The 20,070-nt window shown below is 35.4% G+C and overlaps 1 protein-coding gene across 1 annotated transcript in view; it reads right to left on the reverse strand.

The window, feature by feature from the left end:
• The window catches only part of DNAH5 (dynein axonemal heavy chain 5), a 117,369-nt gene that overhangs the window by 25,741 nt on the left and 71,558 nt on the right, over positions 1-20,070 (reverse strand). Inside the window, exons 50-62 of the mRNA XM_071554231.1 lie at positions 18,932-19,145; positions 18,071-18,294; positions 15,884-16,079; positions 13,878-14,050; positions 11,303-11,433; positions 10,257-10,410; positions 9,332-9,599; positions 8,519-8,750; positions 6,869-6,983; positions 6,447-6,623; positions 2,577-2,780; positions 1,031-1,210; positions 32-169 (exon numbers count right to left, since the gene is read on the reverse strand). Of these exons, the coding sequence (XP_071410332.1) occupies positions 32-169; positions 1,031-1,210; positions 2,577-2,780; positions 6,447-6,623; positions 6,869-6,983; positions 8,519-8,750; positions 9,332-9,599; positions 10,257-10,410; positions 11,303-11,433; positions 13,878-14,050; positions 15,884-16,079; positions 18,071-18,294; positions 18,932-19,145 (2,406 nt within the window). The remainder of the gene's footprint in view (positions 1-31; positions 170-1,030; positions 1,211-2,576; positions 2,781-6,446; positions 6,624-6,868; positions 6,984-8,518; positions 8,751-9,331; positions 9,600-10,256; positions 10,411-11,302; positions 11,434-13,877; positions 14,051-15,883; positions 16,080-18,070; positions 18,295-18,931; positions 19,146-20,070) is intronic.

Genomic DNA, 20,070 nt, shown 5'->3' on the forward strand with positions numbered 1-20,070 from the left:
TAGAAACTTCTTTCCATGAGGAGCAGTTCACCTGTTTTTCTCTCATTGCATTTTCATACTCTGCCTGCACAATATCTAATTCTTCTTGCTTGGCTCCCAGTTCTTCTTGAGCTTTCTGCAGATCCAGCATAGCAGTGGTCAGGCGATTCTCCTGAATTGCTAAATTAGCCTACAGATCACACAAACATAAAAGTGTATTCATAGATAGAGAATCCCAAAGCTCTTGCTATAATGTATTTCAAAGAGTTGTCCTGTACTATATTTCAAAATAAAACTGTTCTTTAAAGACTTCATCACTCAGCAAAACCTTCTGTTTGAATTTTACAACAGACTAACTTCTCTTGCAAATAGCTGCAGCTAAGCAGTTGGTTTAACATCAATTAGAAAAAAAATAATTAGAAACACTTCCAGGAATACCAGTGATTCTTCATCTGACACAAAAGTTAGTCTGACCTAGCTTGCAGAAGAGATGGATGCCACTAGAAGTCTATTTGATATCTTCAACCAATATGCCTTATCTAACTACCAATCTTGCTTCTCTCTTGGTCTTTGCTGTTCTAACTACAAGCTATTCTGTAATAGAGCTATGCTTGACCATGTTCTTCCTGACTTCATTCTAACTATTAGGCCTGTTTTTCTCTAAATAACACTGATGAACAGAAGGTCTGTGCAGTCTTTTTATGAATAGAGATCTGGAACATTAAAGGAAACAGATCTCGAGGCTTTTTTTTCCCTACTTAATCCTTAATTAAGATAAAACAATTGCAATAGCAAATTTAACTAGATGACAAATTTTCCAGCCCCCTTCATAAGGAGTCCAGAGGCATAAAACTCCACAATCTCTTTCATAATTTTGACAACTTACAAGTGTAAATACATTTGAAATATATTTTATTGTAGAATTACAATGTTCAAAACAATGAATGCCTATAGAGGCAAGCACCAGCTCAAATAAAGCAGATGAGGTTTCCATCAGATTAAACCCTGAGAAGAAGGAAAAAAGGGTGCTTGTGACTGGCTGTAGACATACCTTTAAAGGTAATACTTCTTTGTTGATGGAAAAAAATACAGCCATAGCTTTGGTCCATGAGCAAAGGCCAGCAACATTCCCACATACTCTCTTAGCTGTCTCAATATTGTAGTCTGCCATTTCAAAATAAGGGCTCAAAAGTTCTACCACTTCCTCATTAATTGTGTCCTTTGGAAATTGCTGGAAAAAATGTTTAAAAGTGCAATATATATAAAGTGTGTAATAAATGTAAAACATACACACATGCATTTCAGAACACATGGAACACTATGAAGATCACAAGTGTTACTGACAAACAATTAATATGAAATTCTTTGTCTCATACATCTTTGAGAGCTTTACAAAGTCATTTGACTCTTCTACACTCTTACAAAATGGAAAAGTTTGCCTTCATTTATGATCTTTGCTATCTTACACTCACTATTACCATTATACAGCTATTTATTGATACCAAATTTCACTAATTTCCTGCTTGAAGTTCCATTTTCCTTAGGGCAGAATAAGTGCTTAGCAATCTTCAAAAAAAAAAAAAGGAAAAGCTTAGTTCTGCTTCATAAATACACATTCTACAAGACAGTCCTTTCAAAGGGCAAGTCAGCTGTCTTATCCTTAAATTACTTTATCTCATTACTGGAATGTATTTTAATTTAAAGAATTTATTTCAACTCTGCCTTTTCTCAAATAAAACCCCATATTTTCCATTTTTCCTCCTCAAAAGCTCTCAATTTTCTCCCTCAAATTTATTTACAAGGTCTAATGAAAGTCTATTGCTGACGAACTTGAAAAATAGCTGTTCCCTGAAGCACAAATAGGTTTAGTTATGTACAAGCAAAATGAAAGGTTGAAGCCCTTCAATAAATTAAAAACCCTTACAAGTAGTTGCAATGTGAATACTACATAAATAACATTGATGGCACAACCATACAAATCTGGCCAAGCCTGCAACATGTGATTTCCCGCTAGACTAGCAACAGGTTAAGTAAACTCAAAATGTAAAAATCAGTGATGTAACATCCAGTAGGGCAGGACAAGGCATCATTTATTCCAACTAAATGAATTGTCATTGTAGTTTAAGTAATGAAAAGAATTTGTTTATTAATCACTTTTTCCATTTCCCTAGACACATGTTGTGAACCTGAAAATCCCAATATTTAAAAAATTCTGCTTGTATTCACCCAAATAATCACCTATTCTTTTGCAAGCAAGTGTGTGAGTTGCAATGTTGAAAATTAACAAAAAGTTAGATAACAGAAAAAACATGTTTTCTATCAGCTTTAGTGAAACAGATAAGTAATGGCTATTCAAACCAAATGCTTAAAGATTTCATTGCCTTACTTAGGAAAAGACATTATTGATTTATGGTATGAGTTTCCCAGAAGGATTCAAATTTGTTTCATTATGATATACTTATTTTTAAGCTGTTAACATTTCAGATCTTTTGTGTGTCTGATTCCCTTTGCACAGCTGTCCTTCTGGACATCAGAGAAAACATCATGCCTTATTTTCCTATATTAAAAGTAAATGGAAAAGAAGGTTGCAGAAGCACCTGTAGGTTCTGTAAGAAGTTCCCTGCTGTCATCAGTTTCAAGGATTCTTGCCAGGATGGGACAGCACAGCATTTTTCCTTGTCAATTTTCACACTGCTGAGTTTTCGCTGGAAGAGCAGTAACACACAGTCCATGATGCGCATGATGAGGTGAGGAGGCCGTCCCAGTGTGCGGACAGTGGCAATATCCGTAGGTTTTATTGTCTACGCAAAGCAAAGGGCAAAGCAATTACCTTTATTGTTTATTTAATAAGACATAGAGCACAAGTTAAGCAACAGTATTAATATATGATAGAAAAAAAAATTTTATATTATTTTTACCTCTAAAAAATCTGAAGCTAGAAGGACCTTCCAACCAGATTTTACCTACTAACTCCTATCAACTACTAGGAAACCTCAGCCCAGCACCCCCACAGCAGCACCTAAAAGCTTAAAACTATCACGCACAGTTTTGACAAAGTGAAGAGCAAAACAGAAACCTCTTGATATTTTACCCTTTTATTTTTTTTAAATGCAAATGTATTGACCAAGAACTGAGTCTAGAAAGGAAAATACGTTCTGCTGGCATCTGGCAAATAAAGGTGAATTAAGGAAAACAGTGAGAAGGCCTGATATGCATACAGATTTTCACCTTTTCATCCATCTTACTGGGAGTAATTCCTGGTGCAGAAGCAAGTCTGTGAGAAAAATAAATTATGTGTGAAAGCCTAGACCCTACTAAGTAAGGCCAAGTAAGCCCAAAGTACAAGTCTAATACTATATCTCATAACTCTATCATAGTCATAAATGAGAAAGCCTATCAGAAAAGTCTACTAGAGATGTCTCCTTAGGGAAGAATTGAGTGGAGCAGTAGTGCTCATTGCACCACATACAGAGCAAAAAACACTGAACAGTGGTAAGTGCTGATGGACAGACCCACTCCTATAACAGACACAACTCCGATCTGAAGCTTTGCTTACTCACAGGCAGTTTAATTAGTTCAAGTACATGACAGTGAGAAACAGTAAGCAACAGGTTACTGCAAGTGTTATGACATCTTGCTTCTAGCCTAACACATGCCTCATGGGGAATTCATGAAGGAAAATTTAAATTACTTGTCTCTATACTTCAATAAAGGGACTGTAAATTATTGCAGATTATCCTAATCATTTTCCTTCTGACAACCTTTTGTTTCCCTTGAATGTTTTGGTGCTTGTTGAGTTCAGTGCATACCAAATAACTCATCAGAGGTTTTCCAGATATCTGTGTGGAAGCTTTAACTTGTGTTTATTAGAGACTGTTAGGAAATTTAGCCTAGCCTTTTTTTGCTAACATCTAAACTGTGGCAATTTTTTTTATTTAATTTCTATTTATTTACTTACTTATAGTTATGTATTTAATGCGCTATTTTTATTGCAGGACAATGTGCATCTAAGTTTTACTGAACTTTGACAATTCTTCCTCAAACTTTAAAAAATAATCTCACTATAAGTTTAAAAATGCTCATAAACTGTTCTGTACCTACCTGTCTCTTCATGTAGCATTTGCCCATTCTAAAATATGCAGAAAATGGAATGCAACAACTAATCGCAGATTTATTTATTTCATCTGGGTAGTGACCTTTGTATTTATCAAATGTTTGAATAGGCCTTTGTCTACACTGCAAGCAGAATTCTACTATGGGAATCCCTAGATGGAAATTTGCAAACCTGTAATGATTATGAGATTCATTTTTTGAAAGATGCAGACTCATGCAGAGAATTTGCTTGCTTAAGGGAGCTAATGAATGAAGGAACGAATGAACGCATACTGAGAATACACATATACATGCTGATAGGCTTGCTTTCATGATAGTTTGCTGCTCCCCTTTAAACATAATCAAAGAAAAGGCAAGAATGACAAGATTAAGTCCAAATACCTTTCACCATTGTGAAGTTTCAAAATAATACTAGTGTATCTTGTTCTTAAAATTGGGTTTTCGTTTGTTTGCAACCTACATTTCAAGAAGAGCAGTATTGTTTTGGTTCAGCAGTTTTAGTCAAAAACAGAAAGCTGGAACAAGATGCAGGACCAGACACAGAACACTGGTGTTATCTTTAAACATCAAAAGTTGACCATTGCTTGTTTTATCACTTGTCAGAATGCTTGCCCACCACTAGGTTAGTTGTTTTGTTGTTGTCTTTTTAACGTTTTCCTGTAGCTAAATATCAGGATCTTATGATACAGACCCACTCTCTTATTCCACCCTTACCAGCTGTCATGTCATCAGCCTGCATTTAGACTTCTCCACTCTGCCCCTTAAGAATCACAGTAGTCATTGTTAAACTTCTCTCCCTCAAAGTGAATTCATACATTCAGAAGATCCAAGAAAACTTTTCTATACTAGATTTCAAAGACTATCCCAGCATTCCTTCATATCAGTCTTTAATCATCACAACTGCTGGCAGCCTCTTAAGTGGAAAGGAAAACCTTCCAGTAAGCCTACATAAAAACTTTTATCTATTGTTTTGAGGCTTTTATTTCTGGGTCTTCCCCTTTATTCTTTTCAGGTTTTTGAGATGCCAGCTCCCTGCTACTCTCTAATAGGTGTACTTCAGATTCCACTGCTGCTGCTCATGGCAAAATGCCTTGAGAAACATTCAGCTAAACAGACATTAAAAAAATACTATGCAAGATCAACTAATAGCAATCTTTTTTCCATCTTAAAGATAGGGCAAAGTGCTATCATTCTATTAAACAAGTTTTACAGAAAGAATATGTTGAAGGAAATGAAGTCCCACGGTAAATGCTAGAGATCTTGGTAATGCCACAATTCGTAAGAAAAAATAATTTATTTTTCTTTTAAGACAGAAAATAGTGGACCAGAAAACTTAGTCAAAATGCAATTTAATTGTGAAAAGTTAAAATAGGAACTTTTAATTTGGATTGAATTATAACAGGTTATATACATGGAAAGCACTTCTTTACTCATTGCACACAAGCTGTTTAGTATCAACATTCAGTTACTGGTCTAATATTGTAGTAGTTTTGGCTTTAGTTTCAGTATGGGTCCCATTTAGGCCTCAGTTTTTAGCAGGCCTCAAAGGATGTGACATAGATTAGAAGGGACAAACATCACCTGACTTAAGCAACCAAAGAGGTGTTTCATATCATCTGACATCATAGAGAAGTGTCAAGGGGTATAATAAGAGAGGGAGGAGGATTTTCTTCTCTTTCGGTCCCTGCTCCTGACCTGAGAGGATCCTGCTGCCCTGACTGCTGAAATTAGGCCGTTTCATGCTGTTGTTTATCTAGGGAGGTGAACGTTTTCCTGTTAATGTCTCTCTCTCTTGCTGGGAGGTTTCTCAGGAAGAGTTTTTTGGGAGGTTTTCTGGGGTTTGGGTGGTTGGAATCTGGGTTATTAACTTGGCAACTCGGTGGAGGTGTTGTTATTTCTTTTCAATATGTGTTATATCATATTCTGCTTTAAATTTTCTTTTTTTCTGTGTAAATATAAAACCCACCATTTCAAAGCTTCATTTCTGTTTTTTTTTTTCCCTCACTCCTTTTCCCTGGGAGGGGACCCTTCGAGACTCTGTACTAGGCAGTTGGCATTTTGCCAGCTCAAACCATAACAAATATCAACCTGCAATACATCATATATCAATTACAGTTTCTAATGAAAGTTAAAACTTCCCCTTACTGAAAACTTCCTATTTGGAGTTTGATACTCATATGAAAAAAAAACCACAAAACTGAACCTAAAAGCCTCAAAATATATATTTATATATTATATATTTATTTATTTGCATACACCTTCCGTCAAGTGACGAGTTATGCACCCGCAGTCTTTGATTTCAAAGATATCCATCTTCTTAGTAGTAAAATAATGTACATGTTTCAAGTACTAACCTGTAAGGCTGCTTCTGCCTCTTTCAAAGCAGGCTTAGCAGCTTCCAACTTCTCTTCAGCGATGGCTTTGTCAACTGAGATACGGTCTACAATAGCTTGAGCTTTGTCTTTCACTTTCTGAACTTCACCCTTCACGTTCTCAGCAGCCTGTGCTTTTATTGTAACTTCTTTCAATACCTAGAATGTGAGTAAACCCACACGCCAAATATTAAACACCTTGTTAAAAGAATGCATTAACTTCTATTGTAAAATTATCAGTTCAATTCCTAAACCAGAAAACTCAAAGAGGATTACTTTCTCCAAGATTCCTTTTTCCCCAAACACTTAACTTCATTTTACTTGATTAGTCTTTTCAAAATACAAGAAATAAAAGGAGGGGGGAGGAAAATCAAACAGCAACACACATTGAAGGCTGTACATACCATGTCAGCTTTTTCATTGGCAATCTGAAGTTCCTTTTCTTTTACCTCCAGCTCTCTGCTTAGAGCAGCCACTGACTCAGAGGCCTCTTTCAATTTTTCCAGTCCAGTGTTTATTCTGGAGTTAAAAAAAATAAGAAGCATCTAATCCTCTATGTAATTTACATTCCATTTTCCAAATTATTTCATGTATAGAATGAATGCCATCAATCAGAATGAACAGGAGCAAGTTTTACACCGAAAAAGAAAGACAGGAACATTCACGCAAGTGTCTGATGTATTCAGGATCAATAAAATGAACAATAAAGTACATGAATAAGGTCTGTGGCTTAAAATTTTACCCACTTCTAACTCAAGCTGTATGTCTTTATCATTGCAAAAAAATCCTATATGTTGGTTCCATGTCTGTCACTGTCCCTGCGGAGCTCCAAGCTGGCCCTCAAAGGACTGAGTTCTATACAACAGAAAGCATTTTCCCATCACTAAAATTCTGAGAAATATGTCAAATCACTGTTTCTTCTTTGAAGGGGATACTGAAAAGAAACCAAAACAACCAAAAGAGAGTAACAGAAAACAGTATTGCAGTAAGACTTCTCTAACTCAGCATTAAAATGCCTCTTCAGCAGTGCTTTTTTTTCTGTCAAAGGATAAGTCTTCACTCAGGACTTTTCAGACAACTTTAAGTGGCCTCTACAGAGGCTGCTATTGCAAAGGATAAGCAGTACTTGGAGAGCTAAACAAATACAGGAGAACAGACAAAGTGCAGCACCTACCAAAGGAATTCACACTGTGCAACCAAGGTACTAAGGTTAAGTGAATCAAATTGCCATTCATGAACTAACCTGGTGCCTTTGAAGATAGAAAGCAGGACCAGATTCCTCTGTTTTATAAGTCTTCACCCATAAGGTAACTACAGATTTCTAACTCAAACTGACATTGAAGTCAAAGAATGTTTCAAAGTTAAATAAATGAGTTTGAGCCTTTCTTAAAGGTTTCCAGCTCTTTCTGACAATCTTCCAAAATTGAGAAGACAGTTTTTCTTAAGGGTGGTACCAGTTGATACACTAAATGCTAATTTCACATTATAATTGTTTCTGACATGAAGATATATCTGTATATAGATCCCACTAGTTTAATAAAGCATCTGAAAAGAGCAATGAGTATATCAAAACCACTTTAATAATCTACAATTATTTAAAAAAGAAGCTCAGCAGTCTACGTGAGGCTCTATGATCACACAACCAAAACCACCAAGGGTATTTCTTACATGTTCATATCAGAAGGATAAAATGGTTCAGCAAAAACCCCAAAGTTTCTGTCTGGTTAATTAAACGCTATTGTGAATACATTATGAAATTACATGCAGATGTTTTCTTTTACTCACTAAAAGTATGTCAGAATAATTTATATTCACCTCTTTTCCCACAACCTTAATTTTTTATATATCACTACTCTTTTTCCGCCTCCAAATATATATAGGTTTTAACTTAAATGACAAGAGCAACTTTATGGTTGACCAAGTTATAGTTTTACACAAACAAAAACCTTTTGCTGTGCAAAGAGACAAGCCATGCATTGAAATGAGGCGTATCAGAATACACCTACTTGGAGAAGAAAACCACAGAAAGACAGTCAGACTACTGAGTAGTTTACCTGTTTGCTAATGTTTGCACTTCAGCTTGCTTTTCTTTGTATGTGGCTTTATATCCCTGAATAAAGGACAGGTAGGATTTGGGAGTCACATGTGTAGAACGTCTGTATCTTTGAAAGTAATCAGAACATTTCTCTGCCACTCCATCCTGGAATGAGCCCATACACTGCACAATTTCTCTCTTTGTATCAGCAGTGCAGTCCATATCAAATGAGGACAGGAAATGTTCAGATACTAAGGAAAGAAAACTTAAATGTAAGCAAATATTCAGGAAAATGCCTTAGCTCATAAAAAAGGCAATATAAAACAAGTCAGTATGTATTATGTCAGCTTTCACTCAGCTTCTGAATGCCCAGTCTTCTTTACTCTTCACCATCAGATCCTGAATGTCATTCCACATTTCTTGGTAAAAACTATAGTCAAGGATCTGTCATTCTTTCACCTCCAAAGTGTGCAACTGGTTTTTCACTCTGAATCTGTCCAACTGCTAGCTACCAGGGACTGGGTAAACACAGCCTTCCTCTGTATGCCCTATCACAGGCACAGTCTCAAATAGTCTCTTCCCCTAGTAGCATTTTTGCCTTCTTTACTAACACCCTAAAGCCATCTTCACAGAAAATATTCCTTCAAACTGTGTTCTACATCTTTCTTCTGTTAGAAATATTTCAACAGCTTAATAAAGCAAGCTTCAGAGGAAACATCTATATAACATTTATAACAAAATAATTTTCTTCTGGCAAAATTCAGCACTATTAAAACAACTACATGACCACCAATCAGAAAATTATGTCTATAAAGATAAAACCTACGTGTACCTGCCACTAGAGCATCCTTAGGCCATCGGCTGAACCAATCAATAGTGCATCCAGAAATGAGAGCAGGGAACTTGAGGGCCCTATTTCGGAATTTTTCACCTACTGGTGAAAAGCAAAGAACTACATGAAGGTTCTGACGGACTCTGGCCATGAAGTAGTCATACAGAGCCTCACTGGTTGGAGGTCTACGTGGATGCTCCTTTCTGAAGGAGGGTATGAGGTCACTAATTATCTCATCAACTTCATCCCGTGCAAATAAGTTTGACACCTTTGAGAAAAAGGAAGATTTTTCAAGCTTTATGAGATGATTCAAAATAGAGTACGTAGCATAAGGCTCATAATACATAGCATTGCAGAAAGTGACATATGTCTCAGACCCTGATGTTATTAAGACCTACCCACTCCTTTAAACCACAACTTTTGCTGAAATGATTCCATTAAACACACTGAAAACTATCCTGCTGTAACTGTAAAGCCTCCTTCCCAATGGACTTGATTTCTTCTCTTTATATTCTAATAACTAGCAGTAATTACTGTGAAATATAACCCTGAAATAATAAATAAATTAATAAAATCAATAAAACCCATCCCATCCATTCTGAGCATAACTTGACCATGTAAAAATTAAATGTTCACTAATGAGACAGTTAATTTGACAGACGACTTTTTAAAAAGTCAGTGATGTTCCCCAAGTCTCAATATGTTTTTTAAAACTATTCTCATGTCCCTGACAGCTTGTCTTTCTTTAACCTAGTATAATGGATTGTCTCCATTATTAAAAACACTCTAATGATAAAAAGCACTTGAGTTTTAGTTTTTGAAAGTGTGCCCCTTGATATACAAAATAATCAAATAAATTGAGTTATTTTACTTTAGAATTATACATTTTAAAAAGCAGAAAAATGATCACTGGAAGGCATTATACCTCTCCTGATGATAAAACGTTGTTCAAGTATTCCAAGAAAGACTCATCTTTGACATCATTGTCTGTAAAAAGAAAACAGATGCCTTTGCCTTGAAGTCCTGCTGTTCTGTATAAGAGTTTCAGATCTTCCATCAAGTTTAAAGTGTTGTATGACCTAGAAAAAAAGAGTTGAATATTCACTCCTTTTTTAAAGAAAGTCTTCTGATTAAAAGGAAAAAAACAACTAACCAAACAAGCAAATTTAAGTAAGAAATGATCTTTTGCAATTTAAGGCCAAAAGACACTTATTTCAGATAGATCCTCTCATGAGATCCTCACTAATATGCCATTCCCACCTGTGAATCTACAATTTCTTCTGTCATCAACATAGCTGCAAAAGATTTAAAATCATTTAGCTTCTCTAGAATGTCATCTGATTTGAGTGCCAAAAGTATTTCCTGATCATTGATTTGTCCTACAGATACTTTGGAAGGCACTCATTCTAAGACACACAGAGAAGAACTAATAATTTTTTTTTACTTTATCTTTTATGAATTATTTGAAAAGAAACCACATTGGGTAAAACAATATGAAATAAGGCAAAATATACTGGGAAAAGACAATCAAAATACTGATATATACATAAGATCTACCAAGTTAATGGACAGAGATGAGGATTCAGCCTCCTCACATAGACAGCATTACAAATATTACAAGACAAACTCATAAAGGCATTATGGATAGATACCACCTACAAATACTTTCAGTACAGTTTTATATACTGTGTAAAGACACAAAGATAACTTGGCACTACCAATATTCCTTCTCATTCTGTGAAACACATGAAAGAGTTTACTACTCCAATGGTGGTAAAAGTTCATAATTTTGTAGAAAATCAAGCATATTTAATAAGTCTAAAGGGCTCTTTGCGTCTTTCCACTCTACATAACAGTGCTTAGACTATATTAAACTTGTTTCTCTCACTGCAGAGACTGGGAACCTGTTTCATTTATCGAAAGAGGTTAAACACAAAGTACTTATTTACTTAAATTTCAGCTAATGCTCACCTTGTTAACATTATCTGGAAGGTATCATAGCCAGCTATGAAGGATGCCAGTCTTGTCAAGCTCTGCTTTCCTGAGCCACCAACTCCAACTAAAAGAGCATTTCCACGAGGAGTGCGAATCACACGAGAAATCTGAGTAATATACCAGTAATTTATTGCTGCAATGTGTAAAAGTTACACATCCAAAAATCCTATGCTACTGCATTAATAGAGTGACATCATAAATTAAGCAAAACCAAAAATGTTAAGGTTTAATTAAGGGATTCTACATTATTATTGATATATTCTTTGGACATTTGTACTTTGCAGTATTTTCTGTAAACCTTCCAAATAGTATTGCAACCACTTGATTCCATCGCTGTGAATGTTCAGTTTTACATCTTACACTCCCACAAAGTACAAGTAAATCTCAACTGTGATTTCTTAGTGATGTGTTATCACAGCATGACAGATTATTAAAATTGGGAAAGAAATAATAACTTCCTCAATGCCATGACCTCTGGATAACTTTGGTAAGACTCAAGTCTCCCGGTCCTTTAATCGTGACCAGAAAGACAAGATGTCCCAGGCATGTTAAATTCAGGACAGTCTTCAGAATTCTCTGCAGCAGGTAATAATACTGCCTTTATAATCAAACTTGTTAAGCTTCTCATTTACTTGACTGTAAAAAAGCACAGTATCAGTATGAATATTTGATCGCAGTGAAACATCTCCCAATTAGACCTCCATTTCTTTCCCACTTCATTATTTATGTTTTAAATTAAAAGGCAGTAGCTACCAACTATTTCTCATTTACCTTCAATTCAGGACCATGCAATGTAAATAGACCCTTTATAATTCAGAGCAAAAAGATTTTCAGCATTAACTGTGAACTGCATACAGTACCTGTCCCACTGTCCACAAGCAAAACAAAATGCCATGAAACACAGAAACAGGCAGAAGATGCTACCTGATGCTGAGAAATTACATCTTTACGCACAGGAGACAAACGTGCTCCACAGCCCAGCAGTTGCAAGTGGACAGATACTCACAGTACCCAGAAGAAACTACATTAATACCCAGAGTAGCACAGAGCCAACTGCCTCTCAAAGGCACAAAAATACCAACCAGCTGGTTAGCAGCTGGACCCCTCTGTCTGAGCAATGATTCAGGGTATTGGCTTCTGTTCTCCATTATGCTGAACATTGCTTTGATAACCCTAGAAATCCATCATGTCAACAAGCAAACTGGCATACCTATTTACTTGCCTTTACTCTAAATTACTTCTTTTCAAGCTATCAAAAATAGTCAGGACAATTGCCTTCAATTTTAAATCCTTTTATTATTTTATACTGAGTGTAATGTACTTGTTATTTTTCATAGGTTAATGCTTTATAAGCAAAGACAAAATCAAGCATGGAAGGTTACTATAAGCATACTTAGTATTTAACTGGAGAAAGAAAATTTAATTTGCACATCTCCCTTGGAATATTGATGATCATTTCAATTATGGCTATTAGATCTTTTCCAGGCAGAGGCACACAAACCATAAATTGAAAGCTTTGTTCTTTATTTAAGATGTCCCTAAGCTTTGGCTCCTTCAAGCTCAGATTAAGTATTAGCTTAACTGTGCTTATCTGGCTTTCTCTTAGAGGCCGTCTCAAGTCTACACAGTTCTTGCTGCTTTCAAGAATATAGAATCACAGAAGCACAACCTATTTACTTGATTCAAATGAAGACTAACATAATATTTCAGGTATTTACCACTTAGCTACCCAAAGAAGAGATTCCTGATAACAGAGGGGGCTGGAAAGCAGAACTTTTTCCATTTTGCAGAGAAGAGCTTAGAAAGAAAGAGACTGATTTTGTGAAACAAGAATCCAAGCCAAAAATTTTGAAAACTGTAAATGTAATGGATTTGTCAACTATAATTAAACTGATATTGTTTTGATATTTAATACTTTTTTATCTATAATTTCATGTTCAGTTATTAATAATTTAGGAAATACAGATAACCTCACTGTACAACAGAGACAATAGGAGGTATAGTTAAATAAAGGAGAGAAAGGCTCTCTATTGTATGAGGCCTATTCTGTGTGGATAATTCTATCAAGCTGTGCTGTGCTAAAAGTTATGGTCAGGTCCAATCCATATTCAAAGGAATTTTAAAAGGAGTGAGCATACTGTGGATCTACAAAAGAAGTTTGGACTACATTTATTCCTACTCTGCTGCATATACTCCTTCAGCAGCAACCAATTATGTCTTCACCTGAATTTCACTTGACTCATTCCAAAGAGAGGAAGGGCTCTCAGAAGAATTAACAAGAAAGGTTGAAATAGAGTTACAATAGCTAGCACCATGATCCCACCAGACACAAAAGATAGATATAACAGAATAGTTCCATCCAGAGCATTTTCACTAAAGTTTTTAATAGGTTTTAACACCTAGTCAGAGAGAGACAGATCAAATATTTTTTAGCAATAAATTAGTTGCTTCAGTTTTAGAGGTAATTTACCTTGACTCATGCATACCTCTACTCATAGGAAGCAAGGGCAAGCAAATAACAACAACAAATGGCAATCCAGTAAGACTGTACCTTAACTAAATGAATCATAGCATCCTCAAAGAAAACCATGTCCATTCCAGAACCACGAACATTCTCATTGTACATTTCTAAAAACTTATTTAAATGATTCCGTAGCTGATGGAATGAGGAAATTGGCTCATAGATTTTGGGAGTATCTAAATTAACTTCCTCTGGTTTTTCACCTAGAACAAATAGCAAGTAACAAAACATTAGCAGTTTAAATAATTGAAAAAGGCTGTCTTGGGGATAAGTAAGTGAAGATAATTAGAAGTCTCACCTCATAGAATCAGGTTTATTATACATAATATTATATATCTGATGTAATATAAGAGCACTGAGTACACCCTGCCTACAAGGCATCAATGTAGAAAAGACAGAAATATAAGTCCGAATACATACTCAGAGGGTAAAGAGTGACCTTTAATATGAAGATTTAAATCCACACAGAAACCATCATGTTGAATTGAAATATAAATGCAAAATGGAGAATGTATTTCTTAAAATGACTTGCCTTCCTGGTGACTGTTTAAACGTACCTGCCCTGTAATGTGCCTTTTAGCATGATACTTCATCTAAATACAGAGCAGGATGTTTGAGCTATTTAATCTTGAGTTATCATATATTTATCTCAGGGGAAAATATGCTGTGATTTTACAATCCAGAGATAATAGAGGAGTATATGAAAACATATCACTAACCTGAGCAAAGGGCTGTTTGAAAGTGCAGTCAAATGTAACTTTTTCATATTTAAGAGCTCAGAAATCCAGATCCTGCTCTTACACTTCCAATATAATGGGCAAGACTTTGGTCCATTATAAGGACAATTAAAACAGAATTCCACTTGTTATTCTGTACACTTAAAGCCAAAAAATAAGTGGGTTCTCAAGTCTATGACAAACATATTGTGGACAAAGCATACCCTTTCTACGTGAGGGCCTCCTACATTGCAGTTAGATGAAGTTTCATGCTAAAACACATATTATAGGGCAGGTACATTTAAACTGTCACCAGGAAAGCAAGCATTTTGAGAAATATATTCTTCATTTTGCTTTTTTTTTCAAATTCAACATGATGATTTCTGTGTGTATTTCAATTTTCACATTAAAGGTCACTCTCAACCTTCTCAGTAGGTATTGTTACTTATATTTAAGTCTTCTCTACATTGCTGTAGTCTAGTAAGTTATTTAAGAAAGTAATTGTTTACTTTCTCAGACAACTTTGTTTTCTATTTGATTCCTTCCAATCAAGTGTTTCCTACCCTTTACTCTCTTTTTCTCACTGCATTCTTACTACTTCAATTTTCCAAGACAAGATACAGTGACTGCCTCCACTATCCATCATTACAGTGATACAAACACAGATAATTGAATCATCCAATGGCTTTAATAATGATCTTCCCTAAACTCAAATAACTGTCTTCTGTTCTTTTGCATCAAATAACAAATATTCTCGGGTCATTTAGTGAAGTCAGTGATAACGTGCTTTTGTTTGTAAGACGTAAAGATGTTGGTATAAGCCATAGGGGTTATTCAAGAGATATAACTAGCACTCAGGAAAAATTGGATTAATAGCCATTCATTATAAAATGATGTAACAGTTATTTCCCAAGAATTATTGGATTAGCCCAGAGCCAGTACGTTTTACCAGTTTCTAGGGCATGGTAGCTACATTGCTATCCCTTATCTAGTACTGCAACTCCTCCACTTCAAGTCATTCATACCACAATTCTTTGATCACTATTTGTCAATCTTGTCTATCTGCCACATAAATGTAACTGGAAGTAAGGCTCTCCTAAACAGATAACCTGGATATAAATATGGACTTAGAAATCCCATTAATATAAAGAGGTGCCACAGCTGGTAACACAGACTATGTTCAATGTCACTGGACAAAACAGGCACCCTTGATGCAGAAAATTATTCTGCATTTTTAAAAAATACTTTTCTTAGCAGCTATGATTTTCATATCCCTTCCCAGTTCTTGTCATCTCCATGGTTATCTGAGTCCATCCTTACCAGTTTTTGCAGGTGTATCTCTCAGGAAGTCAACAAAGAATGCATCTGTTTCATGATCCAGCAAAGCTATTGTCCCTTCAAATTCCTTCTCAATGAGTTTTGCCACAGCTGCATGAAACCAATTAACATCCTCAGAGGTTGTGAAACGATCAGCAATAACACATTTACATTCATGCCTCCACAGTTTTATCAGCACCTATATATAAAAAAAAAAATCAAACCAAAATATATATATTTTTGCCTGAGTAAGATTTCCAACATTTCTCTCAGTTTCTTTCACAGAATCACAGAATTGGTCAGGTTGGAACGCACCACAGTCAGTCATCTGGTCCAGCCTCCCTGCTCAAGCAGGGTCATCGTTGAGCACATGGGAAAGGATTGCATCCAGATGGTTCTTGATGACCTCCAGTGAGAGAAATTTCACAATTTCTCTAGGCAATCTGTTCCAGTGTGTAATCATCCATACAGTAAAGTCTTCCTCATATTCATATGGAAGTTCATGTGCATCAGTTTCTGCCTCTTGTCCTATTGCTTGGCACCACCAAGAAGAGCCTGGCTTCATCCTCCTGACAGCCCCTTTTTAGATATTTATACAAAATAATGAAATTCCCTCTCAGGTTTCACTCTCAAGGCTGAACAGGCCCAGCTCCCTCAGCCTTTCCATGTAAGAGAGATGTTCCAGCCCATTCATCATCTTTGTTGCCCTCTGCTGGATCCACTCCAGGAACTCTATGTCTCTTGTACTGAGAAGGCCATTAGACTTGCAAACAAGCTGTACCAGCTTAAAAGCCCTGCTTAATTTCTTTATCTAAAAATCATGTCAACATTAGAAAAGAAACCATTTTGTGGTTTCTTCAGAAGACATACCTTGAGCTTCTTATTCTGCCCAATAGCAATTTCAACTTACATTCATTGCGGAAGAAACCTTAATCTAGCATTCCAAACTGAAGTGTATTTACCAATAAAGATTTTTTTTTTCCCATACTCACACCTGCTAACACATATTTTTGTCCTGATAAACTTTTCTAACAGGTCCTTAAGTGGAAGATGAGTGGAAATAATTTCATGCCAAACACAGATGTCACTACTAATACTACAGCCAAAGTAGTTAGAGAATTAAAAAAAAAAAAAAAAAAAAAAAAAAAACAAAAGTGTAAGTGTTTATAATGATCCTTCTCTAAATTCAACATACCTTTCAAGTCCTTCAGTTTGGTCATAGGATGGAGAAGGAAAGCCTGTCAGGTTCTCAATACCAGCAGCACTGTTTCAAAAAATTCCACCTACTCCTTTAAGACTTTTCATTTCAGCCTACAGCACTTTGTGCAAATGACACATACTGTGTCAAGTCTCAGAACTAATATGTAAATTTATACAGTCATATTTTGGGCAAGTGTTTGTTATACTTCAAAAGATATTAATTGAGATTATATATACATATAATCATCTCAGTGTTCTATATTTTTAGCTTCAGAAATTAAAATCCATTCAAAAATTTAAATTTTAAATGCAGTAGAATTCAGGAGCTTATCCAACAAGCAGGGATGTACACTGAAGAAGTGATTCTATAACCCAAAGGTATAACAAATTTTCCATGATTGTCATAAACATTGTTCTTCCAGCACTTCATGTTTGAGAGCCCAAAACTCTAAATTACTTAACCTTAAAACAATTAAAAAATAAAATATGTTTTTCTGAAAGAAAGATGGATTACAGAAAAAAATACATCACTATGACTTGTTCCTACTTCTGCCTTTTAAACCATAAGCCAGAAATCTTTTGTTAGACAGATACAAGGTAGTGACTGAAAGCCTCAAGACAATAATTGGGAGAAAGAACTGTTTAATTTTTTATCAATATATAAGCATTTTCATTGGATTAAAAGAAATTCTTTTGTTCTCAAAATTTTATCTGCTCACTTGTTTCAAACAAACCAGCATTTGTCAGCAATAGAACAAGTAGAAAGATACAAAGTCTCTGTGTCAAAACAATCAGGTTTGTTATAGTTTTGAAACAAAGTTGTCATTTCAATTAGTACTATGAAAGCTAGACTAACACATCTTTGCATCAACAAAACACTGAAATTGCATTTTTTTAAAGCAAACTCAAATGCCAAGATTGACTCTTCATTCTCTTTCCTACAGTAATTATACACTAATTATAGCAGTGTCACTGATGTGCTGCACGTACCTTTGGTTCATTGATCACTTCTGATGTAGTGTTCAGCATTCCTTGCCAAATCCTTGAGAGGTCTCGAAGGTTGAAGACATAATGAAACTTGGCTGGTGTGGGCAACATTTTTAGCTTGGTAATTTGCCACAGTCTGCGTGTCAATGGAACCAATTTGGCTACTGTTTTCTTCACATCATCTGAAAAGCCCCGCTCACTGCAGTAGTGCCCTTCTCCAATTACACCTGTGAAAAAAAAGAAAATTGCCAATTTAAAACCACACTAGAACAATACCAAGAGCAATAATCATCTGAAATTCCTTTTTCCTTTATTTTTTTTTTTTGCAATCCTCAAAAACTTTTCCAATCTGTTGAAATGGCTTTCCAGTCCTTCTTTAAACCTTGCTTCACCCGTTCTTAATACTATTCTGCCACCAGAATGCTCACTGGTTATTTACTTTTTAATTAACTGTGCATTAAATTGTGGGGGGTTCTCCCAAAATAGCTCCTACAGACTTCAAAAAGTTAATCCCTTCTCAGAAACCAATATAAGCCTCCCCTTTGAGAAAATCTAGTCACTAGTCACTCATTCTTAGCACCACTAACACCTGAGCAATTTTCAGCAATGTCAGTAAAACAATGATACCTTCATGTCATTCTTACTAACACTTAGCATATCGATTGATTCAGAGATGTGACTGGGCCTGAAAAATTTACATGAGGTTGCATGTAGAGAGTGATTAGTGAACAAAAATACGCTGGTAACCAAATCAGAGGTGGATTAAGCCTTGATTTTAACCATAATGTTTATAAGTAGAAGGGTTAAAAAAATAAACTACTATTTTCAAAAATGGGATTGGATACAAAGCTAATTTCTCTTTACCAAAAATTTTGTCAATGGAAGAATTAGAAGGCAAAGTACAGTTGAACACAGAAAATTGTCTCTTCAGCCTCTGTGGAATATCATTGCGACCTCCTCCAGGATGGATCATGGCAGCCAAAAACTGAATGTCCTCAATGTTGGTAAATTCACCAGGTTTTTCCAGGTTATACAGTCCTTTCTGTTCCATCAGTTGCCTAACTATCTCATTAGTGGCCTGTGAAATAACCAGGTTTTATACAACAGAATATTATGCATACAACTAAATGAAATACAAAACATACTTATACACTTTACAGACCTAATAAAGAGTGCATCATTATTTTTCCCCAAAGCCCCTGCTTATTTGCTTCAGAATACAAATGCATTGCTAGGAATAAGCACATTTCAATTGTCCTTTTCATTGGTAACATCTACAGACGAAAATCCTGGAAGTAGAGGGGAATCCCTAGTTTAAAATGAATCATTCATACTATAATTTACTCTCACTTGAATGCTGCATGATTTCCATTTATGCTGGAAATACTTCTCCCTCATAACACAAATTTTCCAGTTCGTTCTAATCAAGCCCAAACTGATGTATCTTCACCGTGTTGCATATGATACAAAATATTTTTATTAAATTTCCATCTGTAACAATCACAACTGTGGTTTTCAAGCTACAAGCATAGAATTAGTTCCACATAAAAGAATGTTAGATCCATTTTTTTAGCCATAAATTAACACCGCGCTTTGCTGTGTGAGCAGCTGAAACCCCCACTGTTAGTACATTCTAAAACTATACTTGTATAGAAATTGCAACATTAGTTTCCAAAGCAATATACTTCAAAACATTCTTGCCAGTGTAATAAAGATTACTTCCATTCTTTCTAAAGAAGAGAAGACACTCCTTACCTCTCAGGTTTCACAGTATTTTAATTATTGTTCACAATGCCAATTTGCTATCACAATTTGTATGCCAAAGGCTTTTTTTTTTCCTTAATTAAAAAATGAGCTTTCGTAAAAACATTAAAATTACATAGGTGTGTTTTAAGGAGTACTCAAACTGCTTCTTGTAGTCAGCATATTTATTTTTCATTAATTCATGACAATGTAATGTAGATGCATCCTTTAAAATGACTGTTTAAAGATAAAATACTACA

The sequence above is a fragment of the Pithys albifrons genome, chromosome 4, assembly GCF_047495875.1.
Source record: "Pithys albifrons albifrons isolate INPA30051 chromosome 4, PitAlb_v1, whole genome shotgun sequence".
In the NCBI taxonomy this organism is placed as follows: Eukaryota; Metazoa; Chordata; class Aves; order Passeriformes; family Thamnophilidae; genus Pithys; species Pithys albifrons.